Raw genomic sequence first — 15,714 nt, forward strand, 5'->3', positions numbered from 1 at the left:
TGATTTCATACAGAAGAGATTTTTTTTTTCCCCTGTAAAAAGTACACTATAACAAAATTTTAAAAAACCTGAGCAATTGGCACATTGGGAATTTTTTGTGAAAATAGTTAAGATTGTTTTTGTTGTTGCAGAATGATCATAAAAAAAGTTAAGATGAACATAATAAATTTAATTATAATATAAAAGCAAAATTAAAAAAAAAAAAAAATTGCTTTTGTTGATGTTCTCATTTTTTTAAAAAGCAATTAAAAAGTCATTACTAATTCGGCATAAACATAAAGATGAGGCATAAACATTACTGTTTATGCCTCTTCTTCTTCCTTGTAGTCAGATAATGGACCTAGATCATCTTTTTTTGAGCTTCTAATTAATACCTTTAAAGAAGGCAAGGTGAACTGGAGGGATGTATTGGAGAAGGTATAGCATGTCTCTTCTTTTCTTTAGAAAGTTCAGCGCTCTAGGACCATCTAGGACTTTTCAAGCTCTTAGGTCGACCCTCCTTATTGGGTTTGACATTCAGTTCCCTGAAAGGGATGTCTTCATCCAATGTACATTTGTAGAAAATTGTGAACGGGTTTTACTTTTTCATAATGGAGCCATTATATCTTCAACCAGTTTACATTTTCGCTTTCAACATTCTTCTTCCATTTTGTTATGCCTTTGTCAAGAACTTCTTTTTTCAAAAAGTCATCTTGTTCCATCTTTACAACCATAAACCTATTGTGTCTTCTGGCAGACTCCATAGCATCATACCATCCATCTGGAACGTAGATAATCTTGTTTTTTCCAGCCTGCTCAATCAGCCCAAAGTCTGAGTCATTTGGAAGGTAAGATTGGCCAGAAACCATGAATTTGTGGTCTGTAACTTCAACTGAAGTTTCTTGAATCAGTTTCATTAACGATAAGGATACCTTGATGTTCTGATTTTGGCCAGTGCATGTTTTTCTGTATATCACCACATGTTTTTTTTTTTTTTTGTTCAACTTAATGTTCTTAGTCAAGCAAGAAGCAATCTCTTGTGTGAGCCTCTGGATGCAATGGTCTGATCCCAAACGTACATGTATCCAAGGTTATTTGTGACATCATGCAAACCTAAATTATAGCAGCACATATTGCTCCTATAGTAGGCCTCAGAAACAGTTAACTTTGGGAACAGCAGGGCTTTTTGTAAATCTATCGTGATTGTATAGATGTCAGAATTTCCTCGGGCTTTTCCCCCATCAGCCCTTTAGTTGATTTCTTGCTTTCTCTGCTTTTGCCAAATGTAAAACATGTTGCCCCTCCAAATCACCTGTTCTTTCTTTGCCCTTTTCTACCTCAGTTGACTGTTCATACTTGCCACAGGCCGTGCAAATGTCCTTTCGAGGAAAGTGAAAATGTAAATTAAATTGTGTGTTGAAGACATGTCTATAGTAATATTCTTTTAAGAGGTTCAGTCTCTCTTTGTTCACACCATTCACAATAAAGCACATACATTTTTCTTATGTTCAAGTTAGGGCTAAGGAACTTCCTGTTTGGATTATCTTTTGTGCTGCTACATGTTTACCCCTTAAATCTTCTCCTGCACACTTCCCCTTCCGTACTTTTTCTAAAGCTCTTGTCACCCTTCCATCAGATACAACAAAAGTGTTGAGAAAGAATTCTTTACAAACTGTGATATTTTCTTTTTGAATGTCAGACAGATTTGTACATTGCTTTCCTCCCTAACTGCCATTCCGAGGCCACCTTTGCTTTATAGGTTCATGATGTACAAGACTGCATAAATATGCATTTTGTTGAGAAAAATCGGCCACGGATATAAAATTATCAAATTGCTTTCTCTTTTCCTCTTCTATTAAGGACTCTATGCATCTTTTTTTTTACAACCACAATCCAAGTTTTCAAACTGCTTACACTCAACTTGTGTTCCTTTTGAGTTCGCATACGCCTGACCTAAATTGCAACGTCTTCTGGCTACATCTCTTTTTGACTCTTTCCTTTAACGTTTTCTAGTCTGAAGGAAGTTTCTGGCATGCTTCTTCTACTTGGTTGGCTCCTTGACATGCTCCATTTCATGAGATTTCAACTTGAAAGACAACTTAAAATCCTCCGTTTATTCAGATTTCAACTTAAAAGACTTCTTGCTACAAATACAAACTTGAAACATAACCTCCATCATACAAACTGTTTTGGAACAGAATGGTGTAAGTCAGAGTTACTTCACTATGATTCTAAACCTTTTGCTCATATTGTTAACTATTCAAAATAAGTGCTGGCATCTCATGGTTAGAACTGTAGCTTTGACTTACTTTGCTATGAAACTAAACAGTGGACACCTAGAGGTGGTGGGAAATATGAAAAGCTCATATTTATAAAATTACTGACTTACACCACTATGATTCTCAACACCCCATATATACAAATTTTTACAATTGTCTAATCCTGCTTACTTCTCTAGTGAACTCAGCAAAAGTTTCATTCCATTCGATTCTCTATTAAACAAGTCACTCCAAGTGTATGAATCAGAGCCAATCTGCCAAATTAACATATTCCTTGGAATATCAGATCTTACACACTGCCGTAAAATATGCTCTATATACTCTACCATCCCACAAATACACATTGGTCCAAACTGGTGTCTGGCACCAGTTTGGACCTATCAGAATCTTAGAGAAAGCTGAACTTAAATGTGGCTTTGAGAGAAAGCTGCAGCTATGGTTTGTCTGTTTTGAACACACTTAGATTTATGCAGGATGTTAGGAGAGTGAATATTAATGGACAGATCTTGGTTGAGTTGTTTGACTGCTGTCAGCCAAGTACATCTTGGATACATTGGGACTTCCTGGTGCCAGTAGAATTAACCCAGTATGATGAGGGGTACCTGGAGGGAGAGCCTGTAAAGTTACTGTTGTTCAAAATACCTTCCGCATTAATTCATGTGGACTTCTTTCTTGTTCATATTATGTTACTTGTGTGTGTAGAAGATTGCCCTTTTAACTATTATATTACAATCCCATGTTTCGGATGACTTCATCAGTATGAGTTTCAAAAAAAATTAGTTCTCTTTAGACTTAGTGGTTGAAGTGGAAACAAACATACACAAAAATCATGTGTGTACCCGGTATGCACGAAAGATGTTTTATGTGAAAACATCTCTGACGAAAATCAAACGGCTAGAACCGAAGTTATGAATGATGTAATGTTTAATAGTCACGCCTGCTACTTATTCTACGAATCAATGTTTGGAAGAGGTTAGCGAAATTCAAGTTGATAGCCTAATTACCCATTTGTTGAATAGAATGATGTCACAATCATTATTGCAACAATACAATCCAATACTGTTTATTATGTAGTATTATATAATATACAAGCTGAGCTATTTGATCGGGTTTTAAGAAAGCAATTGTTTAAAGCATGTTGATAGCCTAATTACCCATTTGTTGAATAGAATGATGTCACAACCATTATTGCAACAATACAATCCAATACTATTTATTATGTAGTATTATATAATACACAAGCCGAGCTATTTGATCGGGTTTTAAGAAAGCAATTGTTTAAAGCATGGCTTCTATATTTGTTCGACACACTTCCCTATCAATTGTATCAAATCACGATAGATCAGTCATTCTTTGATGGAAATTAATTTGGCTAAAGACGACATAAGCAAAGTGGTTCCGATCGAGGAAAGTCTCATCGTCCAACAGAAAATGCTGTTGTGAAGAGAGGATAAATATCTTAGAATCACCTCAGGAGAAATTATAGTACTGCAGAGCCTTGTTTGATGAGCACACAGAGGAACTGTCCTTTCCCAGCATTTATCTTGGACAATTCAGAATGTTCAGTGAGAATTTACAAGCAACTCCGTTCATGATGGCAATGAGCGAGCCAAGATGATTTGACTGATGCAGTGATAATGAGCAAGTTCAATCCAAAGAATACATTAACAGCTGTATCGAAGACAATTTGGCCTTCCTGAGGACAGTTCCAAATGGGCTCAACGTAAGTGTGATCTGTTTATTATGATTAGACAGCTCGGTAAACCTACAATGTTCCTGACTCTGAGTGCCAATGAAATTGGCTAATGACGCTAACTCACTAAATTTTATTTGGTACATAATTTCCATAAATGACAACAAATGATGGCATTTCTGCAGTATGTATATTTGCTAATGATGCTAACACACCAACTTTAATTTGGTATGTCATTTCCACATCGCAAAATTGTGACGGATTGGTTTTACTATAGCCTGAAATTTAGTAGGTGCCACCAAAGATGTTTTCACATCAAAAAGCATTCATTAAAAATGAACTTTCTTGTAGGTATGATTGTATATTGCAAATGCATTTGACATAATATGACACGTATTCTTAGAGATCTGGGGTACATGTAGCATGGTCACCTAATGCTCTTAATTCAAAGATAAAGTTTTCTACAGTGCATCTTTCTATGCTCACTATCATAATGGAGATTTGCCTTGATTCTAGACGCAGTATTATCTATCCAGTCATCAGAATGGCTTCCACGAAAACAGGTCGGCCCCAGAGCAAAATTCTCAAAATCGAATCCAACGTCTGCAATGCCTTTGTCACGAGACATTTAGTTATAGTCAACCTATGTATATTAAGAAAGCATTCGACACTAGTTGGTGTCATTATATTGTTAAAGACATGTCAGATTAGGACTGAGGAGGCCACCTGCCTCAAATTCTACTGAAATTCTTAAAACTATGCACCTTTCAGGTAAAATATCAGAACATGATATTGACATCACAAATTCAAGAGTCAAGTGTCCCATAGGGTTCTAAACTGAGTGTCTGTTAGTAATATGGGTCAACATGACAAGAGACCTTCCAAAAACTGTTGAAATTTATATAAGTGCACAATGACTTAACCATCTCCTGTCAATCACAGAGAATGAGCACTACTGAAAGACAGCTCCAAATTGCCATAGAGAAAATAGAATCCTGGACCTCACACAATTGCTACAACCTAGCTGAACAGAAATCCACCATCACTCACTTCAGCAAACAACTTCATCTTTATAGAGCTCTGATCAGGTCACGCTTAGATTATGGATCTCCCCAGTTTGTCTTCTAGGGAGGGGGTTCAGAATCTCCTCAGTTTACAGCCTTTACATTGAAGACTATGAGCCGACCGGGCTAGCCGAGTGGGTAAAGTACCTGCCCGGCAACCCAAAGGTCGCGGGTTCGATTCCCGCCTCGGGCTTGGATCAAAGTACTGCAAAAAACCTTGGGAGGTGCAATATGGCCACTGAAGCCGATGCGCCAACAACTACCAAATCAAAAAAAAAAAAAAAAAAAGAAGACTATGAACCTCTAACATCTCTGAGAAAGATGTTATTTTGCTGTATGTTGCCAAAGTCCACAGTATTCCTTCTCATTCTAATCAGAGATGCCTGAACGTTACCGAATGGGAGTCATTTTATAAGAGCAAATTGCATAAAACCTTAATTGCTCCACAGACTTAAGGAACTAACTTAAGCTTTGAATATTGAAACGAGAGTTATTTTTCAAGACATAACACCAAAAGACCCACCTTGAATCAATATCCCTGCATTTCTCTAATATCATCTAGTTACGCAGAGCTTGTTTTCTTTCTGAATTGTAGGCCTGTGTAATCTATACTCATGGATCAAAAATGAGTCATCAGTATACTCAGCAGCTACTTGATACACAAGTAGGCACTGTGCAGTCTTCCTCTCTTTTACTGCTCCAGTCCATTACCAGTAGCATGCAGTATCTTTGCTGCTGAGTTCTGCTGTCAACCAGGCTCTAGATTGGGTTACTGAATTTTCAGTCACTCCTGTCTTAATATTTGCTGACTTCTTCAGTATTTTCTCTGCCATAAGAAACAGTACTGCCTCCCTCACCTTGTAATAAAAAACATACATGCTAAGTTACTTGCTTACAATGAGTTCAACCAGACTGTAGCATTCTGTTGAATCTCAGGACATTCTGGCATTGCAGGAAATGAAAGAATAGACTTTGTGGTCTAACAACCATGTACTACAATTTCACAGTATTTTCAAGTGCTATATACTGGTTATAAACCCATAAAGCAGGTTACCCAGGAAACAACTTTATTGGATAAAATGAGACCCAAAGCTGTGGCCTTCCTTCCTTGCCTACTTTGCTTCTGCCAAAGCAGGAAAAAAAGAAGTAATATTAGCCAAATTAAGAATCAAGCATACACACATCTTAGTGTACCTCATAAGGAATGTCAGGCTCCCCAGTGCTTATCATACACTATTGACTGTCATTTACTAGCAGATTGATGGACAGATCTTGGTTGATGATATTGTTATCTGCCCGTTATGTTCAGTCACTTAAAACTGTACAACCAACACTGGAATGCTAATATGGAAGACCTTTTTATTAACCTAATTTAGACTGAAAAAAACAAAACAAATCATTATTTATAATAAAGTTTCTTTCCTCTTTCTTCTTAACCATTGGATTGAAGCAATTTAGCCCTGGCAGCCTTTGTGTCATTAAAACCTATAACAACAACAGCTATCTTCCCAATCTTTTGTTCAGGAAGAAGTCCTACAGGGATCTGGACATTGAGCCCTGATTTGCTATTAGAATAAGCCACATGATTCTGGATATCCCAAATAGCGTTGAGACATAACTTTATGCTGATTAGCCATTAATTTTCCATTAGAATAAACCACACAGCTTATTTGTCATAAATAAACCAAAATGACTAATTTGCCATTAGAATAAATGACATGACTCAGAGTATTTCAAATACTGTTGAGGAACATCTTTATGCTGATGACCTCTCCATTTCATTTCATTCACAGAATATATTATTTCCATTGATAGAACTTTAAGTTGCAGCAAACAAAATAGAACTGGACATTATAAATTGAGTATTATCTTTCAGTTCAGAAATCTACTGTTTCACTTTTGCAAGAATTGCAAACTGCACCTTGAATCTGAACCACAACTGAGAAACTGTTGCATTGTAATTGTTATTATTGGTATTAGTAGTGGCATGTGACGCTAACTTTCATTTTGGCTGATTACCTTGCATCATATGCATGCTAATCAGTCAAAAAAAAAAAAAAAAAAATCTCACATCACCTGTCTCCTCCAGTTTCTTATTTATGCTCGCTTGTGTTTAGTAGTCTGAGCAAGAAGAAGAATGCCATTAGCATTGAACTTGTTCAATCCATTTAAAGCCTTAAACACCTCATTCAGATCACCTCACAGGTGCCTAGTCTTCAGATGCTGCAATTTATAGAACTGAAACGGTTTTTAGTAAGACCACCCTTTCTTTCGCTTCGTCAGTCTCATTGCTCTTCTCTGCACCAAATCCAGGAGATCTATATCCTTCCTTAAGTGAGACTACCAGACCTCTATGCAGTACTCAAGGTGTTGCCTAACCATTACCCTGTTCAGTTGGATAATCATTTCCTTATCCCTGCTAACAAAGTTCTTGTATATAATTAACAAAACCTTCATGAGCTGTCCTGGCAGCCTATCTGCATTGCTCAGAGAACTTTATATCTGACTGCACAATTACCACCAGGTATTTTTCATTTTCTGCTACCCAGAATGTAGTATCACACAGTTGGTACATTAATCTGGGATTACTGCTACCCATATAAACTTCGACTGCCTAATTGTTTTCAAATCTTTTTGCAGTAGCTTATCCTGATTACTGTGATTAACCACTTTCCAACCTTTGTATCATCTGCAAACTTAGACATTAAGCCTGATATACCTTCATCAGTATTCCTTAAATTTTTATATATATCCTGGCCTTGGCGCATTATAGCCTTAGTTGCTAATGCGCCAATAAAATCCAAACCAACCAATCAGTATTCCTTTCAACAGTAATATTTTGGATTTACTCCTTTATGGTAAATTTAACTTTCTGAAACACATAATGTGTTTATGAACTCTTTGCTTGAAAACAGTGAATATCTTCAGAGTTATTTCAACAATTACATGGGGGGGGGGGTGCTGACTGCTATGGCTTGTTTCATTTATATCAGGCACTAATCAGGACTTGACTTCACCACAGTACTCTTATTTACAAGTCTGTTTTGAAAAGTATGTTGCAGTGTCTCAATCCTATTCAGCATATTTTCTCAGAATAGCACTGGGGACTTTCTGAACATTACCATTTCAGATTCTTTTAATAAACCTCTATTTAAGCTGACAAGGAAAGGCTGCACAATCCAGAATCAGATTAGGATGAAATATTTATATTGAACTGAAAATGAGGAAATGTGAAAAAAACCTAATGTACCCAGTGTAACATATGCCCTCAGACCACTGGGCCATAACCTTCCAAATGTCTAGAATCCAGCAGCAACCATTGAATCCCAAACTCACTGAACAGATTTAAAATAGAAAATGCTAACTGGGACAACTTCATAGCAACTCTGGACATCTATGTCGTGTAACTCCCGGCGGTGGACTGTAACTTGCTGGATCCAGAAGTGCACCAGAGAACTGTTACCAGGGTCATTACCAACACCTGTACTACAACCTTTAAACAAAAAAATCTGCTCCCCAGTGCTGTTCCTGGTAGTCCCTAGAGCTGCAGTGCCTAGCAGAGAGGTAAACAGTAAAAGAAAAGCTTTCCAAAGAACAAGGAGATCATGGCCACAGCCAGAGGTGGAGGTCTTGAGACAAAAATATAGAATAGCCAGGAACACCTATATGGCTCTAATCTGCCAAAGGAAAAGCACATCTTGGGAGCATTTAGTGGCATCAACTGGGAATACTTACCATCAAGGCCAAATAAAGGGAAGGGCTTTTGCTTTTATAAAGTTGACTTCAGAGGTCTCAGACAGTTTTTAAATTCTGTACAGTGGGATCAACTGATGTCACCAAAACTGAATTCTAAATGGGAAGCCTTCAGGGACTTAATTTTGGAGGCTACTAGGCTTTCATTCCAACTAAGAAATACTGTTCAAGGTTTAGGCCTAAATTGATGTCAGATGAATTAATGAGGCTCGTGGCAGAGAAGAAGAATGTATGGGATGCATATAAAGTATCAGGTGACACAGAAGCCTATGGCAGGTATAAACTAGTCTGTAATCAAGTCACAAAGGAGGTTAGGCAGATGAAAGCAGATTACGAGAAATCTTTGGCAAAGGATGCCAGAAGTTTATCAAATGCTAACAGGAAGCTAAATGATTTTGTAATAACTGAGAGCAAAGTGGAGGAGAACTTGTTGAAGTTAAACATAAGGGAGGCACCTGTGGTGGATGGGATATACCCAGTTATATTAAAGGGGGCAGCAAAGGAAGTAAGCAAACCCTTAGCCATAATTATGAGACCTTCCTTGGGCTCAGGGAAGATCCCCACGGACTGGAGGTGTGCAAATGTATCACCAATTCACAAAGTGGGTTCAAAAGGTGACACAAGTAACTACAGACCTGTTAGTTAGTTTAACTTGTGTTCCGGAGAAAATAATGGAATCATTGGTTAAAGAAGCATTGCAGGATCATCTAGACAAGACTGTAGTAATAGTTAAAACACAGCATAGGTTAGTTAAAGGGAGGTCTTGTCTGACCAATTTGATTGGATACTATGATGTGGTCACAAAGAACTGAATGCCAAAAATAATTTGATATCATATACTTGGATTTCAGGAAAGCTTTTGACACTGTTGCACATGGAAGACTGCTGTACAAATTGGAGAGGTATGGCATTAAGGGTAAGTTTCTACAATGGATAAAGGGATGGTTGAGTGGGAGATAACAGAGAGTGGTAATCAATTGACACTGCTCTTCATGGATAAATGTTATTAGTGGAGTTCCCCAGGGTTCGGTGTTGGGCTCATTGTTGTTTTGTATATTTATCAATGATATTGGTGAAGGTATATCAGGTTTAATGTCCAAGTCTGCAGATGATACAAAGGTTGACAGGGTTGTTAACGACAGTAAAGAAAGTATGCTACTCCAAAGGGTTGTTAACGACAGTAAAGACAGTATGCTATAAGTTGGGAAAATGGGCTGAGAAGTGGCAACTGAAGTTTAACATTGACAAATGCAAAGTACTGTGTATGGGTAGCAAAAATCCAAGAGAAAAGTACCAACTATGTGGCACTACACTCAGGGAAATGGAAAGTGAAAAGACCTGGGGGTAATTGTGCAGTCAAATATGAAGTTCTCTGAGCAGTGCAGACTGGCTGCCAGGGTAGGTCATGGAGTCTTGTCAATGATGTATAGGAATTTTGCTAGCAGGGACAGGGAGGCGATTATCCTGTTATACGAGGCAATGTTCAGGCCACACCTAGAGTACTGTGTACAGGGCTGGAGGCCTCATTTTTGGAAGGATGTAGAGTTGCTAGAATGAGTACAAAGAAGGGTAGCAAAATTGGTGAGCGGAACAAAGGGATGCTCTTATCAAGAAAGGCTTATGTTCTGCAAATTGCTGTGCCTGGAGAGTAGGCACCTGCTAGGTGATCTGATTGAGGTATATAAGGCCTTGAATGAGTTGAGCAAGCTGAATGTTGATGGGATGGATTCTTCCTCTTGCTCAGACTAAGAACCTGAGGGGATACAGTTTCAGATTGAGGAACGATAGTTGTATAATAGATTTTCGGAAATTTGCCTTTAGTCAGTGGGTAGTTGTTTGGTGGAATAGGCTTCCATCTTTTGTTGTGGAAGATAATAGCCTAAATAAATTTAAGGCTGAGCTGGACAGGCATTTGGAATGAATGTAGGGGTGAAATGGGAGGGTTTTTTTTTTGGCAGATGCTGCATAAGCTTGCTTTCTGGCATCATATGCACAAAATAATTGTTAAAACTAATGTATAATATGATGAATATTTCTAAAATATCTTGAACTATAATTTATAAGAGAGAACTGCACACTAAATATAAGCTATCATAAAACTGTCAATTTCTACCACTAATTTATCACACTTTAGATGGCTATGTTGAAGAATTAATTATCCTATTTAAAGATTAAGTTATTGCAGAATAAAAATTGTAAGTTTAACACAATTAAGAAATGGAAAGAAAAAGAAATGCCAGGAAAATTGACCAAAAGCACATCAAATTAAGTTGTATGTTACTTTCAAATCCAGTTTTTTTTTTGTTTTCTTTCCCTACCTGTCTAATTGGTAATTATTATATTAGTACAGTATTATAATGAGACAAGGATGTCATAAATGAGACAAGGATGTCACTTTTTCAGCATCTTCCAAAAGGGGGAAAAAAAAAAAAAATTAATACCAATTTATTTTTAAAGATTTCTTTCCTTTTTTTTTTTTTTTTTTTTTTTTTCACTTTTGCATAATGTTATATGACTTTTAATGTTTAAATAGATAAAATGTATTTTCAGTATGTTTGAAAATTGAATATGATTTTTAAGGTTTTAAAAATAATTACAGTTATTCACTTTAATTTTTTGTTTTGGCATTGCAGAGGAGTAAATCTGTCATCCCATGAAGATTTAACTCCAACTGGAGGTAATGTTTCCTGTACAAATTCTCCACTCCTTGATGTACCTCTTATCGAAAAAAGTAGTGTAAATTCTCATGGGGAAACAATCAGTAACATGCAAAGTCTTGGTAAGAAAAAAAATTTGAGTTAAATAATTTTAGAAATGTGTATTTATATATTTGGCAGGTAGTATTGCATAAAAAATAGTTATGCAGATCGTTATACAATTTATCCGAAACGTATCTATTTCAGCAAAAGAATAAAGGCATTTCTTGGAATAATCAGAATAAAGTCCTCTCATTACATGAATTCCACAATTAAATAGATAATTTGATCATTGATTACTATGCTCAACTATCTGGTCATCTGTTTCTTACAGTTTTATAGTTTATGTATTACTTCAAATATCTTAATAATTGATATATTTATAGAGATATTCTTAATTGTTGGATGTTTATTCCAGTATTTTTAATCCATTGTAGTCTTGTGGTGGGGTGAAGGGCATGTCAGCCTCCACTTTTTTTTTCATCAATACAACGGTGGCAGAATTGAAATATTCTAATATCGATACAGCAATTGGCAGCAGAAGTAATCTTTGATTTTTTAAGCAACTTCAAAGGCTGTGTAATGAACAAATTCACCAACTCAATCAGACAAACACAAATAATAACCAAACTACTAAATTTAAATAAAAATTTAATAGAAAACAATTTTTTAAGCAATAAAGAAAGTTTTACTTAGTGGCCCAAAAAAAGAATTGCACTGTGACATCATAGCCTTGACAGCAGATTCATTCAAAAGAGTGATTGACTGGATCTGCTGCTGATTGCATTAACTGCCACTTACTCTTGTGGAAGTTTTTCTAAATTTAAGGAGGGATTGAGCAAATACTTGAAAGAAGTAGTCAAATTAATTGAGGGAAGGTGACATTGATTACTGTTTATTTGTTTCTTATTATTATTTATTTTATTTTAAGTTTTCACTTATTTTACACAAACTTGCTTCTTTGCATCATACTAATACTACTTCATATCATACTAATATACTCGTACATACTAATTCATATAATGATAATACTAATATAGCTTGCTGTTTTGCATCCAACTAATGACAAATACTAATACTTGTAACAAATCCGGTTGATTAATTTATATATTTTTTTCTTCTCCATATGCTTCTGTGTAATGTATTTCTCTATAATTTCCTTGCAAGACTAGACTTCATTTTTAAGTACTCATATATGTTTTATATGACTCTTGAAGAGAGATGTTTTGCATTTCTTATGACTTCATCTGAGTTTAATAGTGCATTCATTATCATAATGATAAAGATTCTATGATATTAATGATCTATTTTGCAGATTCTTTCAGAATAACTCATTGAGATCCCATCCACTTCTGGTGCCTTGTTTGTTTTTATACACAGTAATTTCTCACCAGAATTCTTTTGTTGTTATTGCTTTGGGATTTTCTGGTGCATGGATTTCTTGGGCCATGTTGCCCTTATGGACATGATCAAATCTAGGTGTATTGACTGCTGTATGGAGGAACATTTAAGAGAAATCATCCTACTATATTTATTTTATAAAAGAAAAAAATAATAATAAAAATATTAATTAGATGTGCATAATCTTGTGTTTGACATAGCAAAATGATAAAACTCTTGCATGTTAATGAAGCAGAGTTGAAGGAGAAAATTTGAGCATCATTGTACAAGACACATTCAGTAATATATATGCTTTTTATCATATAGGGAGCATAGTAGTGCTTATATTGAGGAGGCTTAGCTTCCAGAAGGGGGAAAAAAAGTATGTTTTATAACCTGTTCAGCTTTTATCTTGAATATACATATCTTGAATATACATGTTTATACTATGGCATGACTACCAGATCAGAGGAGTTTACATTAAATCATGAATATAGTCATTAATCATTTAGTAGTCACATAGGCTTGAACAGTGGCCCACTCAGGGCATGTGCTTCTGTACTCTCACGTGTACCTAGCATATCATGGCCTTATTCGTCCTTGCGCCTTAAAAACCAAAATCAAATCAAAGCACTCTCACTTCTGATCACCTGGCTGTGTCAGGCCAACCTCTGCTTACCTATTTGGACAGAAGCTGGTGCCCATAATTGGGGGTGAAGGTTTAAATTACAGGACTGTATTATGTGATTGAGTTTACCATATTATATTTTTCATTATGTATCAATTTTTATATAGTGGCCCTATAAGCAATAAATGAGACATAAAGATGTAATGAGGTTTATGTGATTCAAACTGAGCAAGTTAATTCTTTGTTTTTAAATACATTCTCATAACTTGGTGTGAGAATGTATTTAAAATCAGTTTCGTACAGAGATAGGATTTAAAAAAAAAAACACAAAAAAACCATGATTGAAAAGTTACTATTCCAGTTTGGTTGGTTCAATTTTTTGTTGTCAGATTTTGATTGGTTACACCAGACACAATTTCCCCCTTTATTCAGTGTTATTGATCCACCTTTTTAAACAATATTAGCACTATTAGCATCACTAGAGGCATATCGTGCAAGAAACCAAGCTTATGGAGCATCAGCCAAAAGGAAAAAAAACTTTGATTTCATTCATCCATTCACTCCAAACGTTTGTATAGTTCTTCCTTAGTTTATTTAAGTGATCAGCTTCCACATTTAAATATGAAAGTTTGTTCCAGAAATCAACTACCCACTTGCTAAAGGCAAATTTGCACAAATCTGCTCTACAACTTTTTCCTCAATTTGAGTTTTTGCCTCAAGTTCATAATCTGAGCAAGGGGAAGAATCCTATTCTTATTGAGCTTGCTCAAACCATTCAAGGCCTTATAAACCTTGGAGGTGTCTAGTCTCCAAACGCTGCAATTTGTAGAACTTTCTTGGCAACCCACTGTTCCCCCTCGCCAATCTTATTGCTTTTTTCTGTACTCATTCCAGCAGCATTACATCCTAAAATGAGGCCTCCAGACCTGTAGACAGCACTCAAAATGTGGCCTTACTATTGCCTTATACAAAGAGATAATCACCTCCTTATCCCTGCTGGCAAAATTCCTGTATATCATTAACATGACTAGCTCTGGCAGCCTGTCTGCAGATTTCAGAAACTTCATATCTGACTGCTCAAGTACCCCCAGGTCTTTTTCATTCTTCACTATCCTGAGTGTAGTACTATAGAGTTTGTATACTTCTCTGGGATTACTGCTACCCATATGCAGTACTTTGCATTTGTCAATGTTAAACTGAAGTTTAACATTGACAGATGCAATCTTTTCTAGATCCTGTTGCAGTAGCATACTGTCTTTACTGTCATTAACAACCCTGCAAACCTTTGTATCATCTGCAAACTTGGACATTAAACCCGATATACCTTCATCAATATCATTGATAAATATACAAAACAACAATGGTGGGCCCAACACCGAATCCTGGGGAACTCCACTAATAACAATTGTCCACGAAGAGCGGTGTCCATTGATTACTACTCTCTGTATTCTGCCACTCAACCATCCTTTTATCCTTTAGGCGCACTATAGCCATAGCAGCTAATGTGCCAATAAACAACCATACCACACACATACCTTTTATCCATTGTAGCAACTTGCCCTTAATGCCATACTGCTCCAATTTGTACAGCAGTCTTCCATGTGTAACACTATCAAAAGCTTTCCTAACATCTAAGTATATGATATCAAAATTTATTTTTGCATCCAGTTCCTTTGTGACCACATCATAGTATCCAATCAAATTGATCAGACAAGACTACCCCTTAACAAACCCCTGCTGTGTCTGAATTATTACTACAGTCTTGTCTATATGATCCTGCAATGCTTCTTTAACCAGTGGACTCCATTATTTTTCCCCGGAAGAGAAGTTAAACTAACTGGCCTGTAATTACTTGTGTCATTCTTTGATTCCCATTTGTGAATTGGGAATACATTTACACATCTCCAGTCAGTGGAGACCTCCCACGAGTCCAAAGATGCCCTCATAATTATGACTAAGGGTTTGTTTACTTCCTTTGCCGCCTCCTTTAATATAACTGGATAAATCCCATCCATCCAAGGTGACTTTCTTATGTTTAACTTCAGCAGTTTCTCCTCCACTTTGCTTTGAGTTATTACAAAATCATTTAGCTCCCTGTTAGAGTTTGATAAGCTTCTGTACTCCACTTCACCATAGAACTCCTGATGTGTGAATTTAGATGCAAAATACTCATTCAGTTTGACAGCTACCTGAGCATGATCATCAACAATTGAACCATCAGTAGCAAGTGGACCAATCTGAT

At 36.3% G+C, this 15,714-nt stretch overlaps 1 protein-coding gene across 6 annotated transcripts in view; it reads left to right on the forward strand.

Moving 5' to 3' along the window:
- Window positions 1-15,714, forward strand: part of Gapvd1 (GTPase activating protein and VPS9 domains 1) — a 442,880-nt gene that overhangs the window by 231,633 nt on the left and 195,533 nt on the right. For all 6 annotated transcript variants that reach the window (XM_090389457.1, XM_090389454.1, XM_090389464.1 and 3 more), the window contains exon 14: window positions 11,402-11,547. In XM_090389457.1, coding sequence (XP_090245583.1) covers window positions 11,402-11,547 — 146 coding nt within the window. The remainder of the gene's footprint in view (window positions 1-11,401; window positions 11,548-15,714) is intronic.

Source organism: Mastigoproctus giganteus, chromosome 2 (genome assembly GCF_048544385.1).
Source record: "Mastigoproctus giganteus isolate SK-2022 chromosome 2, ASM4854438v1, whole genome shotgun sequence".
Lineage (NCBI taxonomy): Eukaryota > Metazoa > Arthropoda > Arachnida > Uropygi > Thelyphonidae > Mastigoproctus > Mastigoproctus giganteus.